The 18,883-nt window shown below is 47.7% G+C and overlaps 1 protein-coding gene across 2 annotated transcripts in view; it reads right to left on the reverse strand.

Moving 5' to 3' along the window:
- NEMF (nuclear export mediator factor) overlaps positions 1-18,652 on the reverse strand; it is a 28,207-nt gene extending 9,555 nt beyond the window's left edge. For both annotated transcript variants that reach the window (XM_061998424.1, XM_061998423.1), the window contains exons 1-17: positions 18,512-18,652; positions 16,882-16,950; positions 15,736-15,838; positions 14,747-14,872; positions 13,733-13,881; positions 13,008-13,075; positions 8,904-8,990; positions 7,888-7,964; positions 6,466-6,536; positions 6,306-6,381; positions 5,191-5,253; positions 4,789-4,866; positions 4,404-4,612; positions 3,105-3,290; positions 2,542-2,605; positions 1,073-1,161; positions 343-446 (exon numbers count right to left, since the gene is read on the reverse strand). In XM_061998424.1, the coding sequence (XP_061854408.1) occupies positions 343-446; positions 1,073-1,161; positions 2,542-2,605; positions 3,105-3,290; positions 4,404-4,612; positions 4,789-4,866; positions 5,191-5,253; positions 6,306-6,381; positions 6,466-6,536; positions 7,888-7,964; positions 8,904-8,990; positions 13,008-13,075; positions 13,733-13,881; positions 14,747-14,872; positions 15,736-15,838; positions 16,882-16,950; positions 18,512-18,570 (1,678 nt within the window). In that variant the 5' untranslated portion in view covers positions 18,571-18,652. The remainder of the gene's footprint in view (positions 1-342; positions 447-1,072; positions 1,162-2,541; positions 2,606-3,104; positions 3,291-4,403; positions 4,613-4,788; positions 4,867-5,190; positions 5,254-6,305; positions 6,382-6,465; positions 6,537-7,887; positions 7,965-8,903; positions 8,991-13,007; positions 13,076-13,732; positions 13,882-14,746; positions 14,873-15,735; positions 15,839-16,881; positions 16,951-18,511) is intronic.
- Between the last annotated feature and the right edge of the window lie 231 nt (positions 18,653-18,883).

The raw sequence follows: 18,883 nt of genomic DNA on the forward strand, positions 1-18,883 counted from the left end.
AGCTAGGCCAAGGTTTCTAACATTGATTGGAAACAGTTATTTTGGCTACAAGGAGCCAGATGGGAAGAGGATACCAAAGCCTTTTCATCCATCCCAGTTGCCCCAGGGAGAATTGGCTCCTTTGCTTCATCCAGCCTACTCTTACCCACAGTGCTGGAGGGCTCATCCTCTCACAGCAGACCCTTCAGCCCTCCACGGAGAACACACACACCCCATCTCTCAAGTGCCCTCCTACCTAGGACACAGCTTATGAACAAAGCAAAGACACCTGCCCATGGCATTCTTGAACATTTGCAAAGCTGTAAAGAAAGGAAGTGCTGCACTTCACTCCATCAGGCTCACCTGGCTTCAGGTACCGCTTCACAATCAGCTCGTTCTGCTGCTGGTCTCTTCCAGCAATAATAAGGTAATTCTCAGAACTAATGAACCACAGGAACTTCTCAAACCTGCCAAATGACATCAACCCATTGTGTGAAAAACACTTGGAACTAACAGAACATTACAGAGGCTTTTTTTTTACTCCAAACTCTAAGCATATCCATCTTAGCACCTACAGCATATAAAAGACACTGCAGAGTTTCACATCCATCTGCATGCCTGGGGCATAAAAACAAGGCACAGTACAAACACAACACCACTGCCAATGATGTTTTGAGCTGAAACAACAAGTACCATCACCACCAAGTCCTTCTACTTAGTTTTGGTTTAGTAATTCAGTTGTTAGACTATAAAAAGCTTTGGGTTTTGGTGGGGGTTCTTTTTGTTTGGTTTTGGGTTTTAAATCTACAGTTAGTATTTCAGATACTGAAATACAGAGTAACAGGGAACATTTTTCCTAAGCCTATATTCCTAGCAAAAAAAACCCCAAAACCTAAGCTAAACTACAAGTCCATGTCCACTGGAAAAGAACTTTCCCAGGCAAAGGTGCTACCAGGATTGGGTCAGCACCTTCCAGAAGCAGCTGTAAGGAGACTCAATACAAAGAGTAATGCTTAGAAATCATCATTAGCTCCATTTGTAAGCCAGTGACAGCTCACAATACCACAGATGATGACAAGGAAACTGTACTTACCAATAAATCTTTCTTGCTTTCTGGATGGTGGTAACAGTCTGAACTTCCCTCAGGGTTTGCTTCGTCTTCTTCTCGGCCGATTTGAAGGCCTAGTGAGACAGACACCATGATGGGAATGTGCCAGCACAGGAATTCTGGGGCCAGGCTGATTCAACACCTTCAGCAATGAGCTGGATGAGGGGACAGGGTGTACTCTCAGCGAGTTCCCTGATGGCACCAAACTGGGAGGACTGGCTGATTCCCCAGAGGCTGTGCTGCCATTCAGCGGGATCTCGACCGGCTGGAGAGTTGGGCAGAGAGGAACCTCATGAGGTTCAACAAGGACAAGTGCAGAGTCCTGCATCTGGGAAGGAACAACTCCATGCACCAGGACAGGCTGGGGGTGACCTGCTGAAGAGCAGCTCTTTAGAGAGAGACCTGGGAGTGCTGGTTGATAATAAACTGAACATGAGCCAGCAATGTGCCCTTGTGGGCAAGAAGGCCAATGACATCCTGGGGGGCATCAAGAAGAGTGTGGGCAGCTGGTCGAGAGAGGTTCTGCTCCCCCTCTACTCTGCCCTGGTGAGGCCTCATCTGGAGTCCTGTGTCCAGTGCTGGGCTCCCCAGCTCAAGACAGGGAACTGCTAGAGAGAGGCCAGCACAGGGCTACCAAGATCATCAGGGGACTGGAACATCTCTGTGAGGAGGAAACACTGTGGGACCTGGGGCTGTTTGGCCTGGAGAAGAGAAGGCTGAGGGGGGATCTCTGTAAAACAAGTATTTAAAAGGTGGATGTCAAGGATGGGGCAGCACTTTTTTTTGTTGTCCCATGTGACAGGACAAGGGGTAGTGGACATAAGCTGGAACAGAGAAGTTCCACTGGAACAGGTGGAGAAACTTGTTTGGTGTTAAGCCCTGGCCCAGGCAGGGTGTGAACTCTTCTCCTCTGGAGGTTTCCAAACCCACCTGGACATGTTCCTGTGCCCCCTGATCCAGCTGAACCCGCTGTAGAGGTCCCTTCCAACCCCTACTATTCTGTGATTCTGTGACAGTTGGAAGGGAACAGTAGGAAAGTTGGTAGGAAATGTCACTGAGCTGTTTCAGAGCACAAGTTCCACATATTGCAATTCACAGGCTTGAATGTCAGAGAGCTGCCCTAAAATCCCCACCAATCTGCCCCTGGGGTTGTCAGGATTTGACTCTAAGTATTTCCACTGCCTCTCCACTCCTGCCTCCCTATGTACTGCTCTGCCAGCATCTCCACCAAGCACCCAGCCTAGGTGTTCACAGAGCTGCTGTGCTGGTGGAAGGCAGAGGGGTCTGCAAGTCTCTCCTCGGCCAGCTTAAAAGGTCAAGGATGAGACAACCCTGGCTGGTTGCTTTTCTCTTTCACACCTCATTAGGACAACTATGACCAAGTTAAGAGTTTTCCACTGATCACTGATGGGGACTTTGCTTTTAAATATCTTTTGAAAACAAAGGAAAAATACCTTTTCTGCAGCTTCTACCGTCTTCTGAGTTTTCTTAGCTGCGTGTCTTTTGTGATCATAGTACCTGCAAAACACAAGTCAGTCAGTGTCTGCAATCGCAGCAGGTTCATTCATTTTTAGAATGTCCTTCTCACAGTGCTCTACATTTGCCATCAGCATTCTCTTTTGTGATTTGAGTTTTTTAACCCAGATCCTTGGCTTAGTCTTCACCTGAGAAAAGGAGCCAGGTGAAGTCAGCCCCTCCTCAGACAGAGCACTGTGGTTGGGATACTGTGCAGGAAAAAGTGGCTTTTTTTTTGTCCCCCACTGTCACTGTGCAGAATTGTACTCCAAATGAAATGAAAGTGCCAGCTAGAGACCAGCTGCCATGCAACAGTGGGATGCTGGCTTTGGACTGTGAAAATGTCACATCCTAGAGGCTCAGGAAAAAAAGACACCCATTTCAATTTCTAACTTTAACTTTTAAAAGATCTCCACAGAGCCCTTCTGACAACATTGGCACCAACAACTGCAAGCACACAGAAACTTCTGCCAGCAGGGCCCATGTTCACTGCAAACCTTACTTTTTGGCATTGGCATAGGCAGAGAGACTGAGATCAACATCAACTAATGATGGTTTGTTTTTCTGAGGTTTCTTCAGCTGTTTGGTTTTATTCTTTTTCTTTTTTCCCTTTGGTTCTTCCGTTTCTTCTTTCTCTAAGTCAGCATCCTCCTCCTCCTCTTCCTCTTCAGATAACACATATGGGTTCCTAAAAACACATGACATCACATGATTAAGAGAACTGGTTATTTTTCTCCCTGCACTGACCTCCTCCTGCCAGTGTCTCGAGGACTGGCCTAAGGAATCCTTACACTATTGTCACAGTGCAGCTGCAGGAAGGATCCATTTATGTCCTGGAGCCAGACAAAGTTTGGGGAGAAAAGAAAAAAACAAAAGCAGAAGAGGCCAGATTTTCCAACCCAAGGAAGTTATATGTTCCAAGGCAATTTCTTCTATCAAAAGGCTCACACCCATGCTATCAACCTAGAGGAAAATCTGCCCTTAAAATGAAAAGCAGTTCCAAAGTTTTATTTTCTTAAAGTAAAAGAAACACAAGACATTCTGCATGTGGCTGCTGCATGAAAAGAGAAGTTACATCACCATACTGACTCACTGACAGGACACCAATGCAAACCTTGAAAAATCTATTGTAGTTCCAGCTACAATAAAGTAGTTCCTGCTTTTTACCTCTGACATCCAGATACAACGGGACATCAGATCTTTAAAGACACTCCAGATCCTGCCTCACTGCCAGCTCTCTCATCAGGGCTTCTCCAAGAACCAGCAGCAAAACTTGCAGCTCCCAACACCTGTAACTTTGAGCCATCAACCTTTCATGAGCAGCATCAAAATGGGAGGGATTTCAGGGGAATTTTAGATCAAAGGAGAGCAAACCAATGAGAGTTAACTGGTGACAGACTGGACCTCTTCCAGTGCTTTAGAATATAGTCAGAGAGCTAAAAAAATCTCAGAATCCCAGCATGGTGGGGGTTGGAAGGGCCCTGCTGAGGTCATCCAGCCCAACCCCCTGCTAAAGGTTTCCCTTGATCAGGAGGCACAGGAACGTGTCCAGGTGGATTTGGAAACCTCCTGAGAAGGAGGCAGAAAACACTAAAACAAAAGCTATTTTAGTAGCCAAACTCCTGTTGTTTTTAAAGGCAAACAGAAGGCATCCTCTGCCCATGGAACCATGCTGTCTTCATGCTGCTGTAAGAAAAATGGCACGGTTGAAATGCCAATCCACAAGCTGAGCAGATGTCTGTCTCCCTTGCAGCTCATGCAGGTAGCCAGGTGGGACACGGGTGACCTGCAGTGCACCTACCTCAGCAGCATGGTGATATGATTGGTCTGAAGCTTTAACTCTTTGATTGCATTTGCCACGGGGTCTCCCTGGGCTTGAGCTTCTTTAACAATGGCTCCGATCTCCGTCCAGTCTATCTGGTTGGCTAAGGCGCTACGGACCACCTGGATGGCTCGGTCCACCATCTCCAGGTTCATCTCTATAAGTTCTCCTTTCATCTTATCAGCTTCCTTAAGGAAAGAAAGAAGTTTATATTCACTGAAGCTAAACACAGACTCCATAACAGGGAGGCAACGGGAGGCTTCACTCGGGGCTCTGACACCAACTGAGTAATGTGGACAGGAGGATGACTCTTTAAGCAACGTTACCTATCTCCTCAGTTAAAAAAACTACATCTCAGTCTTACCTGGGCTTGCTGAAGAGCTTCTAGTCTGTGCTCATGGTCCCTACGGACGTTTTCAAGTTTCTTCAATGCTTGTTTTTCCTTTCAAAAATAAGTAAGAGGGAAAAATGTAAATACAAATGGCTTCTCACCACCCGATTGCTGCCAGACAGAGCACTGAGAAATGCAGCAGGGCAGGAGATGCAGACTCTCCAAAAACTGCTGTTAATGCTACTGCTTGTACTCCAAGCAGATCCAGCTGCTACATTATACAACTCGAAATCCACTCCCTGACCACCGACTCAGCATTTCTACAGCAAACCCAAGAAATGGCACCTCCCCCAGCCCAGGCTCCAGGAAGCAAACAGAGTGCGAGAAGCTCACACGGCTGCCCCTCAGCTGCCCCGCTCCTGGATGAGAGCATACCTGCTGCAGTGCCTTCAGATCAATTTTCTGCCCCTCTAGCTTGGAGTAGAATTCATCTGCTGCCTGCAAGACAAAATACATTTTAATAATGTCCAAGTTGCACTGACACAGCAGCAACAAGCAGGCAGAGGAGGTTCCGCTCAGGAGAGGTGGCTGCAGAGCACTAAAAGAGGAGACAGATGCTGAAACAGAGTTCAGTCACTTCCTCCATTTTACCTTCACATGAGATGAGTTCAGCAAGACACTTGAGGATACATCTCACTAAAAACCAGGGGCTATGCACAAACAACTAATTGCCCAAACTGTGGCCCACATTTGTTGCTAAGAAATGATGAGAAGGAAGCTGCTGTTGGACACAGTGTGCTCTTCAGATGGATTGCAATGGCAGACTTGTCTGCTCTGAATCCCTGCTGTTTCAACAGGTCAGTTAAAAAAAACCCCAAACCACAAAACACCTAAAAAATGTGTCTGAGAACTGGTCCTGGTGTTCCATTTGCCACAGACTGGGCTTAAAACAAAATAAGACCAAGGTTTTAGGCTGCTTAGATCATGAGTGCTGTGAAGGAGACGACAGAAATTCAGCCAAGAAGCAGGGCAGGAAAGTGAAATGGGAATTCTGGAGATCAAGGTCAGGAGGAAAAGGCAGTGAATGACTTCAGATGTTAATGAGTCAAGGACCAGGAAGGACAACACCCACGGACACACTAAATCAGCTGCCTGAAGCTTTCAAAGTAGTAAAGGGAAAAGTTGAAACAGGATGACTGGAACAACTGTTTTGCCTCCAGTGATAACTCAGTGTCTGACCTCTCCACTAACAAAATGCCTGCCCAGGGCTGCTAAGAGCCAGCTTCCCTGCAGGCTCAGGGCACACCTCTGCTCCGTGCCACACGCCATATTCCAGCTACAGGACCTCACTGAGTTAATAAACACAACACTGCTCAGCAGCAGCCTCAAGGCCCTGTTTTAGTTGGCCTTTTCTGCATAAAACATTTCACCATCAAATTAATCATCTCTTCCAAGGTTTTCATTAACAACTTCTGCACTAGGTTTTCATTACTCTTTTTAGCATCAGTCAATTAAAGCAGTTAAGTACAGTATCAGCAAAAGCACTGTACCTTATTGAATGAGTCAAATTCCAAGTAGGGACATTTTGAATGTTGAGAAAACAAGAAAGGATGAAATTCCTCATATCTGTAAAATACACATTTGATATTATCACCTGAAAACTAATTGATGTTATGCAGACTAGTAGGAAGAAATACTTCAAATATTTACGTGTAGATATCTTCTGCTGGTTTATCTGGTTCCAGACTTGGCTTTTTCTCTCTTTTTTGGATAATATAACCCTGAAAAGATACAGAAGTATGTTGTTAACATTTGTCTTTGAAAAGGATCCTTCCCTTAACTTGGCAAGGCAGCATGTTTTAGGTGTTAACCTCCTGATCAGCATGAGACAGTAAATCATTCCAGCAGGGAGACCTCGTGGCAGAAGCAAAGTGATTGACTGAGTAAAGCCCTGACCACTTGCTTGTCTCAACTCCAGTTTCTTCTGGTTCTCTTACAAACCTCAGGACTATGCTACAGCAGTTTTTATTCCACATCACTACCTGGAGACTGAACTCTAAAGCTGGTAACAGGAGGAAGAAGCCTGTGCTAATGTAGTGGTTTTGTGTGGCCAGGTTTTGGTAGTGGGGGGCTACAGAGGTGGCTTCTTTAAACAAAGAGCTGCTGGAAGCTTCCCCTGTGTCTGACAGGGCCGGTGCCAGTCGGCTCTGAGATGGACCCAACGTTGCCCAAGGCTGAGCCCATTAATGACTGAGGGAATTAATGACTCTAGGACTGACAGACTGGAGAAGGGGAAGAAGTTGCTGGGCAGGTGCTGAATTACAACAGCAGCAGAAAGGATGGAGAATGTGAGAACAACATCTCTGCAGAGATCAAGGTCAGTGGAGAATGAGGGGGAGGAGGTGCTTAGGAAGAAAGACTCCCTCTGTGACCTGTGGTGAGGCAGCTGTGCCCCTGCAGCCCATGAAGGTCCTTGGGAGAGCAGAGATCCACTCACAGCCCGTGGAGGACCTCACGCCAGAGTGGGTGGATGCCCAAGGGAGGCTGTGACCCCATGGAAAGGCCTCATGCTGGAGCAGTTTGTGAAGAACTGTAGCCCATGGGAAGGACCCACATTGGAGAAGTTCATAGAGGACTGTCTCCTGTGGGGAGGGATCCCACACTGTAGCAGTGGGAAGTGTGAGGAGGCCTCCCCTGAGAGGAAGCAGCAAGACAGCCCATCTGAGGTGGACTGACCATAACCCCCATCCCCTGCCCTGCTGCAGGGAGGAGGGAGAGTCCCTGGAAGAAGGAGGAGTGGGAGGAGGTGTTCTAAGATTTGGGTTTTAATTCTCATTTTTCCTACTGTGTTTTGATTGTTCATTAATAAATCAAACCATTTCTCCCCAAGCTGAGTCTGTTTTGTCCATGATGCTAATTGCTGAGTGACCTCCTTATCCTTATCTCGACACAAATCTCTTGTTATATTTCTCTCTCCCCTGTCCAGTTTAGGAGGAGGATTGACAGAATGACTTGGTGGGCACCTGGCACCCAGCCAGGGCTAAACCACCACAGCTGAACACCACCTACCCACTGGCTTTAATCCTGTGATTTCCACAATACTGACAACGAAGTTGCCCAGCTGAGACCCACCTTTCCACTGAAGCTGTCAGTCAGTGTCATGTACTCTTCTGCCTTCTCCAAAGCAGCAAGCACTTTTTCAATATTTTCTAAAGAGAGAAGAGGGAGGGGAGGAATATTTTAACACACCTAGAACAGAAAACTATTTGCACAATGGCAAATCAGCCAAAGCCCAGGCAGCTGCTCTCCCTGTTGCCTGAAGCAACCCGTCCAACCTAATCCCGTGAAGGAGGGTTCTAGCCTGTGTTGAAAATAAAACTGCAGATATCCTTCACTCCTGGTGCTTCACCACAGCAACTACAGTTCATTTTAACAGGAGCCTCAGTGTGCACTTCACATTTGGGGAATTCTTAATAAAAAAAATATTTCTACAGGTACTTCTAAGACATTAATTTCTCAGGTTGCAACGGGGAAAAAAAGACCCCACAAATGCTAGGACTTGGTAAAAACAGAATTGTAGAGGCAAAGCACAAACCAGTAGCTGTGAGATGTTATTTGTTACCAAGTTGATTTAGTACAGTGCCATAATGCAGCAGGAAGTAAAAAAAAAATCCTTCTGATTGGTGGCAAATATAAAGCTCACAGGAAGAACAAGACTACAGAAAAATATTCTGACTTCATTACCCAAATCCAGAATTTCCCAATCAATGTAAAGCTGCTACTTTATCAAATCCCCACTGTGTTTGCTATAGATAAGGGAAGACCTTGATGCCAGCTCTTTCATACAGGATCCCTGTAGAACATCCCTCTACATAGCCAGAGCTGGTCTGATGTGAGAGGTGGTATCTCATTACAAAAGCATCTACACTACAGGAGGAGTCTGATGGTTTATCTCCAATATGTGCACAATTCAAGAGTTTTAATTTGAATAAGATTGGTCCTCAACCTAAAAATGTTCAAACATATAACCAGATGCTCAGAACTATGGGTTTAAGGATTATTTATCTCTTTGGAAAAACAATTACTACATAGACATAAAAATGACCATTATATGTAGAACAGCCTTTAAAAGATGATTTCCTACTTACCTTTACTTTCCATATGCTGATCTATTTTGACAGAACCAGAAAATCCAGCTTCTATAAGGCAATGCTCAATGAGACTGGCCCCATAAGCTGTTAAAAATAATGAAGAAACATCTGTAGGAACATTCATTCACAATGAAGTTTGTACTCATGCTGAAATCACGAGAAAGGTTTCAACAAGTAGGGCTGTGAAGCTACAGCCAAGACAGGCTGGGGAGTGCAAGGGAGGTCCCAAATTCAGGAAGCAGAGTCCAGAATGCAGATGAGCAGGACTCTCACTGTGACCCTCTCAGGAAAGCACACTGGCTGAGCAGAGAAACTGAGCCTCAGCTCATAGCTGAGGAGTTCTTGCAGATTTAAGGATGTTTAGGTTCATCTGGAACTAGGAAAGGTCTATGGCAGAGTGGGGACACAGAGCAAGGACAGGCTTCATGTTGGCCAAAATGCACTGAAACCCTTACATTTAAAAGGGAGTAGGAAAGATTCTGAACTGAAGAGCCTAGGAAAGCAAGGGTGGCAAACTGCCTGCTGCAAAATGTGAAGCCAAATGAACTCTGTAGCTTCCAATAATGAAGCAGGAAAAAGGTGGCAAAGCCAAATGCAAAACAAGTGACAATAAAAACAACCTCATTTGAACATTGTGTAGAGAAGCAGCAAATGAAAACAGATATAAGCTCCTACAAAGATCCTGAAAGGCTATGAAACAAGACAGGGCCATAAAATCCAAATTCAACTAAGAACAGTGAGAACAAGCAAAGTAGAAACATGAAGAAAGGAAGACAGACACTGGGACACTGCTGCATTGAGCTTACAATGATGCAGATGAACTTAGTGTAGGCAAAAAGGATCTTAATAGTCCAAATTAGCAAGAGAAACACTTGAAAAAACCAGCACAGTCCCATAGGAATGAAAAGTCAGGTCTATGTCTGGGACATGCATGACATTCTGTCAGGGCTACAGAGTAAACTACCTGAGCTGGGCTGTTGGTCACCCTAGTGTGCAGAGGGACAGCCAGGAGACTGAGGGCCAGACACAGAACAGACAAATTGGGTTTCAACCATCCCATCCTGGCTGGATAGGTGGCATGTTACAGTATAAGGCCAACACTAACATTTACCTGGGTCCACACTAGCAGAGCAAAGCCCAAGATATGTCCTACAGGCATTCTCAGCTCAAAAGGGAAGATTACATAAAGCAAGGAAGCTTCTCAGAAGGAAAGAAATGAGGACAATCAATAAAGGGCAATGTCTGCAAACACCCAGCAGGCTACTTAAAGATGCTACTGGGGAGGTTCAGAACAAACGCATACCACTTATGAGACAGCGTTTCAGAAAAATCCACAGCCAGCTGACATGGCCAAACACTGGGTTAAGAGAAACTGTTAAAGGCAAAAAGCTGCCTGAAGTTGTGTCCCTTCAGCTAAGCCTGCTAGAAACAGTAGGTTCAAGAAGCGATGAAGGTGCAAAAGGAACACTCAGATGTGACAAGATCAGGAAAATTAAAATCCTGAGTGTCACTCAGAGTCAGAGCACAGGGAAGCTCAGGTTGGAGCATTTCCCTGCAGGCAGTAAGCCTGAAAAATCTGCCTCAAATCCAGTTGTCAGGTGATGGATCCAACAGGCAACACAAGTAGCAGCAAATCCTCAGGATCACGTGATGTTCAGACAGTCTGAAACGATTCAAGGACAGAGATGCCACACTGTCACCTGTAGCTTGCAACACTTCTCTTGCCTCAGTAGCAGAGGCACAAAGAAATTAAGACATTGGCAATTTAAAATAGGGAGTAGAAAACTTTCAACTAGCCTGAAGACTACAAGCAGCAGAGAGCTTTGTACTGGGTACAGGAGAGCCAGCAGAGTTTTGTGTTTGCATCATAACACTACAAGAAGGAGAAAAGCACAGACAAAAGAGGTCAAACAGATAAGGTCTATTTGGATTTCCAGAGAGCATCTACAAAGCTCATCCTGGTGCTCTCACAGAAAACAGGCTGCCACTGGATAAGAGGACAGTTTCTGTCTGGATTAGAATGTGGTTCAAAGTAATGAAACAGGGAGGAGGTATAACTGTCAGCTTGCATCCTGGAGAGAGGGAAGGAAAGCCAAGCTCTCCTGAGACCTACCCTAGGGCCCAGACTGATCAACACAGATCTAACTGAGCTGAGAAGGGAGAACCAGGGCAAGGTGAAAGCCTGCTGATGCAACACAGCTCATCCAAGCAGGAAAGACAACAGCCAGCTGTGAGGAACTGAAGGAGACTGAGCAATAGTGAGTGATGAGACAAAGAATTGACACACAAACTCACTGTAAGACAACAGAAAAATTATCTACAAGAGGAAAGACTACCCTACTTCTATGTGTCCAACAGATCATTTCTATTTAGCAGCAAGACCTAACAACAGATGGGCCTGTGGAAACAGAAGCTCAACTGTCAGTGAACACAAAAGAGTCAAGCTGTGTGTTGGGAATTATTAGGAAAGGAACAGTGAACACAACAAGGGAAATGATGCCAGAGTACAAATCTATAGTGCACTCCCACTGTGAACATTATGTACACTTTTACTTATTCTGCTCCAAAACAGCAGAGCTAGAGAAAGCCCAGAGAAGGGCAACAAGGATCATCACAGGCTTGGAACAGATGCTGTACAAGAAAAGACTCCATAGGCTATGCAGGAGGCTGCTCAGCCTAGAAATTACTGAGACTTACAAAATGAATAGTGCAGAGTTAATAAATAGGCAGCAACTGTTCACCTTCCTTTCAAATCCAACACCAGAGCACCAAGGAAAATGATGAGTTTCAGACAAAAAAAGGGACGTTACACACAAGCAAGTGGAACTCATCACAAACACTGGGTACCTGAAGCTCAGACAGGTTCAAAGAGAGATTTGGCAAACATGTGGAAGGAAAATCCAACTCAAGCTATTAAACACACAGACACCTGCTAATTGGTGATGGGAAGTCTCTAAAAGGTAAAACTGCTGGAACTGAGACTTCTTCTGGGAAGATGTCAGTGTGTCCTTTAGGGCACTGGCTAATGAGAGGGCTGGTGAGCAGGCACTGGCCTGAGGTTAAGCTAAGTGCACAGGATGTGGGAACTACAAGACACAACATGAGAAACTGCTGAACACGATGGTCACCAGCACGAGAGGTGGCAAAGTTAGAGAAGCAGCAGGCAGGACAACCAGGTTTCATAGAAGGTTAAGGGAGAGAGGAGTGAAAACCAGCCAAACTCATACAGAAACTGAAGAGGAGCATTGTGGACATTTCAGAGCAGAGCCCTGCCAGGCCAGCTGTGCCTGGGTAAGCAGATGAGTAACACTATGTAACGGCAAGGTTACCCTGGAAATGGTGTCAGTAATGCCAAATTTGAGCATGGATACAGCTCATTGGGACCATTTGGGGAAAGAAGTTAGCAGCAGGCTGTTTCTTTAGGAAGGGATTGGTGTGGAGAAAGAGAAGGACAAAGGTGATGAAAAAGGGAATCAATAAATGGGAAAGTAATACTTAGGTCTGCAAACTGTGTGAGGTGGAGCTGCTCAGGGGCACCTGCCAGGCAATCCTCAGCCCAAGCAACATTGCCAAACTAAACTTGTCCTGTCACACAGTCAAATTTGCTTTTGTGGCCAGGAAAACCAAGGCCCAGTGTGCTTTGCCTGGCTACCAGAGAACACCCAAATGGACATATCAAGCATGCTGGATTTACCACCCTAGTCACCACTGCAGGGACTGGTGGCACTGGCATCCTCCAACCACTTCCTAACAACATCCTTGCCCTGACCTTACATTTAAATCTCCTATTCAGTACCAATAAAGACAAGACACTGGGCAAAATGCATCAAGTCAGAGCGCCAACAGAGCTACTCCCAAGTCCTCTGCACTGCAGGATCACAGCAAGGCTCACATCTTTGTGCAGTTGGCTCAGAATCAAAAATAATCTACTTTGTTTTCAAAGGCTTAGGTTTTTTTTGTTGTTTTTCAAAGATACATAAAAGCAGATTGTCATGAACAACATAAAAAAAAGACTGTTTGAAGTTGGTCAAATGTTCATCATCATCTAAACACAATGTATATTGATCCTATTTCATTTTCTAATAAAACACAACTACTTACGAAGATGTGGGTTAAGAACCCTCTTCAGTTGTTCCCCTTTGGGTGCATTTGATATTATTTCAGTTAACCTAAAAAAGATAACAGAAAGTTGCAATTACAAAGAAGAATGGCTTTTCAGACTACATTATATTGCTTAGAATCACAGAAAGGTCTTGGTTGGGAAACCCTTTCAAGCTCATGGAGTCCAAGCCCTCCCTCACCCTGCCCAGCCCACCACTAACCCATGGTCCTCAGCACCTCAGCTCCACAGCTTTGCAATAGCTCCAGGGATGGGGACTCCCCCACCACCCTGGGCAGCCTGGGACAGGGGCTGACAACCCTCTCAGGGAAAAAGCTCTTCCTCAGCTCCAATCTAAACCTTCCCCCAAGCAATTTCAGGCTGTTTCCTCTTGTCCTATTATTCATTACTGAGGAAAAGAGATTGACCCCCACCTCACTACAACCTCCTGCCAGGGAGTTGCAGAGAGTGATCCTGTCTCCCCTCAGCCTCCTCTTCTCCAGACTAAACACTCCCAGGGCCCTCAGCTGCTCCCTATCACACTTGTGCTCCAGAATCTTCATGAGCTACAAAACATTTTTGTTATTTAAAAAAGAAGTGCAAAATGGCCTGCAATATGTGAAAATGCTACCCAAAGACACGCTGCCTTTCCCAGTTCCAAGCACTTTGGGTTTATTTCAACACACACACACACACAAACAGACAAACTCCATCTAAGGGCAATCACCTTTCCAAGGTTGGCAGAGGTGTGGGTGCTTTGGCGCTGTCGATGGGGTATCGCTCCCGGACTGCAAACCTGACATCATCTGCCTCATCTGTTCGGAATCTCAGAATGTTCAAGATGATGTACTCGTGGTCTGCCAGGACGATGTTCCCCTGTGAGCACACCACAGGGATCATCAGCAACAATCCTGCTCACCTCTCATACAGAAACTCAGCATGGTTGGAAGGGTCCTCCAGAGCTCATCCAGTCCAAACCCCTGCTAAAGCAGGTTCCCCTTGATCAGGGGGCACAGGAATGTGTCCAGGTGGGTTTGGAAACCTCCCAAGAAGGAGCCTCCACATCCTCCCTGGAGCCCTCCCTGACCCTTACAGTAAAGAAATTTTTCCTTATGTTTAAGTGGAACACTTTGTGTTCCAGCTTACACCTGTTACCTTGTGTCCTGTCACTGGACAGAACAAAAAAAAAGTGTCACCCTGTCCTCTTGACATCCACCTTTTAAATACTTTAGGTGTTGATGAGATCCCCACTTAGTCTTCTTTTCTCCAGGCTGAACAGTCCTCTTCTCCTGCAGCCTTTTCTCCTCACAGAGATGCTCCAGTTCCCTCAGCATCTTGGTAGCCCTGTGCTGGCCTCTCTCCAGCAATTCCCTGTCTCTTTTGAGCTGGGGAGTCTAGCACTGGACACAGGACTCCAGATGAGTCCTCACCAGGGCAGAGTAGAGGGGGAGCAGAACCTCCCTCAACCTGCAGCCTATTGATGCCATTGACCTTCTTGCCCATGAGGGCATGTTGCTGGCTCATGTTTATTTGCTGCCCACCAGAACTCTCAGGTCCTTCTCCTGGAGCTGCTCTCCAGCAGGTCACCGCCAGCCCGTCTTGGTGCACGGGGTTGTTCCTCCCCAGTGCAGGACTCTGCATTTGCTCTTGTTGCACCTCACAGATCCTGCCTACCCCACTCTCAAGCCAGTCTCTGTAAGCCTCTGTGCTCACAGAGGCCGCTCTGGGGCTGTGCACTCACCCTGTCGTACAGCTCGATGATGAGGTGATAGGCAGCCTCGTCGCTTCCAAACTGGAAGTCCACAATTCTGTCAATGCCCAGCTGTTTGATGCTGACAAGTCTTCTGGTCTTCAAATGCTTACGGCACTGGCAGGGACAGAGAAAACGTCTGTGAGATGATGCACGTAGATCTGCATGTGACACTCTATACTGAAACACATTCTCAGCTGTAGATGCCTCCTGTGACACTGACCACTTCTTAACACAGATAACATAAGGGTAAAAATGCTCATCTTGGTAATATACAGAGAAGAGAGCTCTTAGCAAAATAATACCTTAATAGATAATTATAGATAGATACCTGATAGATAATTATTCTTGATTCTTAATGTTGAGCCATTTCTTGCCATTAAAAAATGTTATTTGTTTAGCTCAACAAGTCAGCAGCTAGTTAAAATTCAAAGGGTTTCTTTTACAGAGAGAAGCAGGATTATTTCTGCATCCATGCTTGACACTTCTGCTAAGTCATTTCATTCAGAGGTGGTGGGCTAAGCAGAGCCCTCTGAGTCAGCACTCATGCTCCATCCCTGTGTATCTACTTGCAGGAACAGCCTCACAGCTTGCAGCATGACCTGAACCCTCAAAATCCAGCAGACTAAACAGCAGGGACTCTGTTACCATAGGGTGCTGCATCCAGGGCCTAAATTTTGGACAATGCAACTGGAATGACAAGGACCTTAGTGGAGTAAAATTCCAAAAGGTCTGGGTGACACAGATGGTGTCCAGCAGATTAATATTTGCCTTGATACATTTAAGTTTTCAGTGTTTCAGGCACCAAACATCAATGACATCACCCCGGGTCCACATCTGCTCTTCCCTTGTCCTCAGCCACCTGCCTGATTGGGACTTGTAGGTAAATCCTTCCACTATTTCCCTCTGTCTCCAAGGATATCAATGTTGCTTCCTGATATCCAGTTATCTTATTAAAAAGAAACTGTAAGGCAGTTTACCTTCATTGCAAAGCTAGATGGCATCATGTTTTTTGGCCACTCGAACTCTGTGGTGTGGATCCGTATACCAGATTCAAGCAGCAGTGTGGCTTTGCAGTCTGGTCTGTAAACAAAATAAAGACCTCACCACTTGGCACCTGAGCAGCCACCCCTCACCACACACCAGTCTGCACTGGAGTGAGGCCAAAGCACCACAAACCAGCAGCACACTACCTAGAGAAAACACTGTTGCCAAAACTAGTAAAGCCACTGACAGCGAAAGGACATCCACATTTTGGGTTGATGGATGATTTGGCCAAACAAGAGGGCTTAGCAAGCAACAGAGTTAAAAACTCTCCAACACAGCTGGAGGCAAGCAGACGAGCAAGGGTCCATCTCAGACACCACTGGAGTAGACAGGCTAGTGACATTTAGGGGACTGGAGCATCTCTCTGAGGGGGAAAGGCTGCAGGACTGGGGGCTACTCAGCCTGGGGAAGAGAAGGCTGAGGGGGGACATTATCAATGCTTCTAAACACTTAAAGGACAGGTGTTGAAAGGATGGGGCCAGTCTTTTTTCTGAGGTGGCCAGTGGCAGGACATGGGATGATAGGCACAAGCTGGAACACAGGAAGTTCCACTGGAACAGGAGGAGAAACTCCTTTGTTGTTGAGGTGAGGGAGCCCTGGCCCAGGCTGCCCAGGGAGGGTGTGGAGGCTCCTTCTCGGGAGGTTTCCAAACCCACCTGGACACGTTCCTGTGCCCCCTGACGGAGGGGAACCTGCTTCAGCAGGGGGTTGGGCTGGATGAGCTCTACAGGGCCCTTCCAGCCCTCACCACTCTGGGATCCTGTGACATGAGCCCAACCTCCCATTTGGCCTGGGCACTGATACCACTCACTAAGTGTTGCTCTTCATTCCTCCAACTCCCCTCTCCCCTTCCCACAGAAAGAAACAAAGACATTTGTGTATTTTTACACTAACACTTCTGGCCTTTTGTCTATTTTCTGAAGTATTTCACATTTCATATGCTATCTCCAAAGAACTTCCTGGGTAAACATTTCATCAAAGGACAAGAAGAATTCACTGAAAACTAGTCAGAAAAAAACAGACATTTGTCAACAGAAATTACACACACACACCAGAAAGAAACTTAAAGCAGTTCTTACTTTTGAAGGCGAATAAGATACGTCTTATTATCCACATCATAAACATTGTTTACTCTCATTCCCAATAAGCTGTCAAAAAGAAAAGACATGCTTTGGAGAATATGATACACAAACCACAAAAGTGGCTAAAAAAACCCCAGTGAGAATTAAAATACACAGAAGTGCAAGTTATGATGAACTACTGAGCAGTAACTCAAGAGGCAGCAAAGGAAGATTAATGGAATGAGCTGGAAGCCAAACAACCAAAAGATGGAGAAATTGCTATTAACAGATAAAGGGCAAAAAGCTAAACAAGTCAAAGCAAGAACAGCCACTGCAGATATCCCAGCTTCTGCATCTTCAGCACAGGACGGAGACCAGGCTGCTGGCTCCTGCAAGCATTCCTCTTCTCCTCTTTGTGCCAGAGATCCCAAATTTACTGATTATACTGGAGCACTTTGCTCCTCCAGGCTAACTTCTGCATCACTTCGAGAGCCCTTTGTCAGCATGGGACACTCGTGCGCATAGTACAAGCACACTAATGGCCGGGGGTGGAGGGGTCAGTCTCATCATCACTTTGTTCAGTGAAGCCAAACTCCCTGACAGGAGGTTGCAGTGAGGTGGAGATTGGTCTCTTCTCCCAAGCTACAAGCAACAGACACCAGGAAATGGCCTCAGGTTGCACCAGGTGAGGTTTAGATTGGATACTGTGAAAAAATTTCCTCCCTGAAAGGGCTGTCAAGGCCTAGAACAGGCTGCCCAAGGCCATGGTGAAGTCACCATTCCTAGAGATACTCAAAAGCTGGGGGGGCTGAGGGACATGGTGGTGACTGCGGCAGTGCTAAGGGAATGGTTGGATTCTATGATCTTAAGGATCTAACCTAAAACATTCTGGGATTCTGAGTATGCAGATTGCCCTGGACACCAAGATATGAGAGCCCTAAGGAGCATGGATGTGAAGAGCATAAGAGCTTGTTAGCTAGATGACAGAGCGGACAACAGATCAGACGACCTTCCCCCACACAAAAAGGGAGAGCATTCCACTGAGAGGCTGGGGCACAGGAGCAGGACAATGAGGCTGGGAGCAAGAGCACCAGGCCTTTCCTAATGATGTGACAGCGGAGGCTGAGGGGGTTCAGTGCCCTGTGGAAGGGAGATGTGCTGGGTCCGCTCGGACATCAGCCAGGCTTTGTGTTGCCCCGCGGTGCCACTGCACATGGCAGAGAGAGGCAGTCCAGCACTCGGCACCGTGCGGGGCTGGGCTCCGCAGAGGAGTCCCGCAGCCGGCGTGCAACGGTGGAATCACCCCGGAACGGGCCAGCGCCGGGCTGCAGCGGAGGGCTGAGCTCCCTACGGCGGCAATGCCGGCCGGCGCAGTGCGGGGCAAGGCGGGGGGACCACGCGGGACGAACCGTCCCGGGCAGCGCCGCGGAGCGGGGCCGAGGATGACGGGGGTCTGCAGAGCTCCGGCAGAGCGGGGCTGAGGCAGGGGCGGGGAGCTGCACGGTGCCCTCACGGCTGCCGGCCCCACGCAGCCCCGGTGCCGTGGCAGGACGGGAGCAGCCGGGGCACGGCTCTGACCGCCGGGCCGGGCCCGGTGAGGAGAACGGGCGGCGCTGCCCGGGCTGTCTCCTGGCGGGGGGAGCGGTACCTCAGCCGCAGCTCGGCGAGCAGCGCGCGGATGTCGATGGTGCTGAAGCGCGACTTCATGGCGCCGACACTGCCACCGGCCCCGGCTCCGGCCCCGGCTCCGGCCGACAGCTCCCGGCCCTGCCCGGCCCGGCCCGCCGCACGCCTGCGCCGACGCCCGCTACGGGGCGCGCCCCGCGCCAATTCTCGCTCCGCGGCCGCGCTCCGCCCGCACCCTTCCCCCGCCCCACCGCCCCCCGTACCGCGCACGCGCCGAGCCGGGGGGCCGGGCGAGCGGCGCTACCGGCAGGGGGCGCTGTGCCGCGCGTTACCGGCGCGGGCCGGCAGGGGGCGGTGCGGCGCGGGGCCGTGGCGGGCAAAAGGACGCGGTGTG

Source organism: Colius striatus, chromosome 6 (genome assembly GCF_028858725.1).
Source record: "Colius striatus isolate bColStr4 chromosome 6, bColStr4.1.hap1, whole genome shotgun sequence".
Lineage (NCBI taxonomy): Eukaryota > Metazoa > Chordata > Aves > Coliiformes > Coliidae > Colius > Colius striatus.